The sequence below is a fragment of the Priapulus caudatus genome, unplaced genomic scaffold, assembly GCF_000485595.1.
Source record: "Priapulus caudatus unplaced genomic scaffold, Priapulus_caudatus-5.0.1 Scaffold133, whole genome shotgun sequence".
In the NCBI taxonomy this organism is placed as follows: domain Eukaryota; kingdom Metazoa; phylum Priapulida; class Priapulimorpha; order Priapulimorphida; family Priapulidae; genus Priapulus; species Priapulus caudatus.
In genome coordinates this window covers 564,032-568,278 of record NW_014577194.1, presented here as the reverse complement: position 1 = coordinate 568,278, position 4,247 = coordinate 564,032, and the positions used below count along the sequence as shown (strand labels likewise).

General features: G+C 49.4%; 1 protein-coding gene across 1 annotated transcript in view; it reads right to left on the bottom strand.

Moving 5' to 3' along the window:
* Nucleotides 1-429: 429 nt before the first annotated feature.
* The window catches only part of LOC106805935 (eukaryotic peptide chain release factor GTP-binding subunit ERF3A-like), a 19,990-nt gene continuing 16,172 nt past the window's right edge, over nucleotides 430-4,247 (bottom strand). Inside the window, exons 15-16 of the mRNA XM_014807723.1 lie at nucleotides 3,409-3,577; nucleotides 430-3,101 (exon numbers count right to left, since the gene is read on the bottom strand). Coding sequence (XP_014663209.1) covers nucleotides 3,058-3,101; nucleotides 3,409-3,577 — 213 coding nt within the window. The 3' untranslated portion in view covers nucleotides 430-3,057. The remainder of the gene's footprint in view (nucleotides 3,102-3,408; nucleotides 3,578-4,247) is intronic.

The following is a 4,247-nucleotide window of genomic DNA, read 5'->3' as shown; positions in this document are numbered from 1 at the left end:
TCTCTCTCTCTCTCTCTCTCTCTCTCTCTCTCTCTCTCTCTCTCTCTCTCTCTCTCTCTCTCTCTCTCTCTCTCTCTCTCTCTCTCTGTCTCTCTCTCTCTCTCTCTCGGCAATAAACAAAGAATGCGTCAACAGCTTGACGTGACTGAACGTTGATCTAGAGGCGTATGTTAGCGGTCACCTCCATAGAACGACCAGCTGTTAACAAAGGACACTTTTTGCGTTCTCATTGAGTAGCAGTAATTTATAGGTGCACATGCACTGCACATGTTAGCGACACCTCCAACTATGAGCCTAACTATGGATCTACTTGAATATGTCGTGCATCAAACACACCGTTATATCACTACAATCTCCGACTATCCCAACACTTCGGTACACGAAATTGCAGTTTAGGTGACGGAAATGCAATACAAGAAACCAGGAACGGACAATTTCAAAGCCTGTATTATTTTATTCACAATATAAGATGGTAACGCAACAGTAACACCAGTGGGATATATTCACAGAGTAGGCAACCCTTCACGAAATCCAAATGCAGGCTTACAGATGCACAGCAACGACGCGTTCCCACCGGATAGATTCATCCCCATAGAAATACATTTCCTCTGCGCTCTACCACTAGCTATACCAACGCTGCGCACGTCAAGTACCACGTAACCCAAGGAGAACAGCCTTATGCACACATGTATAGCTTAGTCCAGTTAACATCACCTTAAGCTTACTGTCAGTGGCCATGGTACATACAGCTACAAGTAATACACTGCCGCTGCTGACTGACCCACTGTTTAACACGTAGATGTGGCAAATGACACCCCCTTTTTGTTGATCAAAATAGCCAGTTTCATTCGTGCAACAAAAGAGAGCGGATTTACACCACTGGTTTAAACTGAATGTTACTATATAAGGAGAGATAGCACTCACAAGTATCAGCTTCTAGTGACCATTACTTCTTCAGACTGTCTACAATAAGATTAAGACGAAATCGTCTGAAAGCAGATTTTCTTACAAAAAAGCAATCCGGACGTGAAATATTCCCCGTGACGCCTCACAAAAAGAGACACCCCTCTACTACGGACTCATTACACTACTCTTTATAACCTATATTTCCATACTGGCGTGCAAGTTTGATGCAAACCTGTATAGGCACAGTATTCTAACCCCATCTGGCGGACTTTTACGAAAGCTTTAGAGACACGTAAATTGCTGACAAAGCATTGCCAAACACTAGCCTGCAACCTATAAAGAATATACAAGTGGTTCGTACAGACATATTTTAAAAAAACGACCCTATGAACCGACACTGTAAATTAACACACGTCACCTAGTTTCATGCGCAGTGTACAAAAATCCTGGGATTTCAGAGAAAATATTTGTGGCTCTTCCTGCAAAAATAGTTCCGGGAAGTGAAAAAACAGACACAGCTTACCGAGGCAATGCAACAACTGCAGCCATGAGGGTGTCAGCCTCAACCATACACGATTGCCACATGGGGGCAACACTGATCGAACATGGCTGCCACGCGAGGGCAACACCGATCGAACATGGCTGCCACATAGGGGGCAACACCGATCGAACATGACTGCCACAGAGGGGCCAGCATTTATTGTAAATGGCTGCCACGTGAGGGCAACACCGATCGAACACGGCTGCCACATGGGGGCAGCACCAAACAAACATAGTCACCAAGTCAATCGTGCACTACAATGAGTTGAAGCCGTTTCCAACATTTACACATTGTCATATATCTTCCAAGCTGGTGTCACGCATGCCCCCCCCCACGACTCTCAACAAACTAAAAGGCGGGCGACTACCAACCTCCAGCATTCAACGAAACAAGATTTAATGTGCCGCGTACCAGCCCTCCCCCCCTCCCAACAAATTAAGTTGCATATTTACCAAACAAAACAATATACATGCGAATACGGCATCTGTGTGCACTCTGCCTCCGGTCACTCGTTACTGATTGCTAAAATCGACAACACGTGCACCAAACACGCACACGGAAACGCCACCACCAGCAGCAGCAGCAGCAGCAGCAGCAGCAGCAATAAGGTCGTCGCAGAAATGTACATCTTTTTTTAAGCGCACAACGCGTGCCCGACAAACGGGCCACAGCTGTTCACCCAACCCCCTATACTTGGCTCTCGCCCCAACGTCGTTAGTCTCGTTACGTATCAACAAACTCGACTCCCCCTGGCATTTCACACTCGATTAAATTGCATCCCGTCGCCCTCACATACGCCAACTCACTCACAGCCTGCGTAACCAACAAGTCGACAGGGTACGCTCCACCCACGTTACCCCGCCTATACAGGTTCTATACGTTTTGTACAAGCACTTTGTTAAATAAATACCTCGGCGACGTTCCAGACACACAACGACACGAGCCAGTGACCACGCTCTGCGCAGACGACCAGTAAACACTCACGGCAACGCAGACGCCGACGCACTCACCATCGGTGACTGCCCCGTTGCTAGCGAGGCCCCTATCTACCGTCAGTCACAACAAACAGATCCTGTTCAACGACAAAACCCCAAACTGTAGAAAATAACACCCTTTGTGTCCCTGCAGTGGTAGCAGTTGCACGCTACACAAATGTCTAACGGTGAGGTGAGCCTTGGTTCTAATCGCACACGAGCAAACTAACCGCTAACAGACAAACTCTCTCGCGTAAAGGCAGCGATGACGCCGACTACCTGTCGTCGTCGTCCGCAACAACTCTCACCATCGGATTCGTAATTCGACGACGGGAGCGACGGAGGCAGACGTCTCCATCGGGACACGATAGCGAGCGGCGACGCCTGCCGTCGCAAACCCGGATCGTCTCACATTCCCGCGCGTCGGGTGGGGAAGGAAGGGGGTTCATCACGAGGCGGGGGGCAGTGGTCGCGCGCGCCGGTCACCCGGGGCACGGTCGTCGAGCTCGCAAGTTTTCGGTGTGTGCCGCCGTCGCAAATCCTCTGGCATGCTTTCGGTGGTTCTTGCTTCTACATCACATCGTGTTCATTGCGCGGGCCGTGCTCTCTCCGATCGATTCGTCACTCGGGTCCTCTCTACTCGATGATCTTCAACACCTTGCCGATGGCAATGCTTCGCCCTGCGCGTGCGCGAAACATAAGCGGAAAGTGTTAGCATCGCTCGTGCTAAAGCTTCGGGAGAACGAAACGGTCCGATGCGGCTGTTGCTACTTTGGTTTTGTTCGTGAAGAACGTTTGGAACTTCGCTCAATGACGCAGAAAAAACCAATAGGATTACGATAGGTCCAATAACCTTGACAAAAAGGTGGTGAAAATTACCGGATGGCAAAACCGATTAAGATTCTAATAGGTAGAACAAGTCCCAGTAACAGACGGAGGGACTCAAAGGTAATTGAAGCATTTAGTGCGAAGGAACGAGGAATGCACCTTCATCTCGCAGTGTGAAGCGCCCCATCTGCGCGAAGTCCTTGAAAGACTCGACACAGATTGTGCCCGCCGACTGGAAACGCACGATGGCAATTTGGTCCTGCTTGATAAACCTCGGCCGGGTCTTCGATTTCTCTCCCGTCTTCTTGTCAATGAGGCACAGCAATGCCTGCACAAAATGTAATGTAAATTAATGTGTGCATACTTTTCAAACACTAACACCAACACTAACACTAACAGTAACTCTCATTACTTCTCACCAATGACCTGAAAGTTCACCAATGTAATTTGCTAGAAGTCAGATGTGCGGATGAGCACAAATACTATCGGTCAAAGCGCTACTGAAATCATTTCCATCAGCATTTTACCCCCTTGACAGGAATTAATGAAGTGAACAGTTTACCATCCTTCAGCGTGCTACTTTACAGCTTTTAGCCAATGGAGAGGCTGGGTGGTACAGACACGAGGAAGAGGCTGGGTGGTACAGACACGAGGGAGAGGCTGGGTGGTACTGACACGACGGAGAGGCTAGGTGGTACAGACACAACAGACACGAGGAAGAGGCTGGGTGGTACAGACACGAGGAAGAGGCTGGGTGGTACAGACACGAGGAAGAGGCTGGGTGGGACAGACACAAGGGAGAGGCTGGGTGGTACAGACACGAGGAAGAGGCTGGGTGGTACAGACACGAGGAAGAGGCTGGGTGGTACAGACACGACGGAGAGGCTAGGTGGTACAGACACGATGAAGAGGCTGGGTGGTACAGACACGATGAAGAGGCTGGGTGGGTCAGACACAAGGGAGAGGCTGGGTGGTACAGACACGAGGAAGAGGCTGGG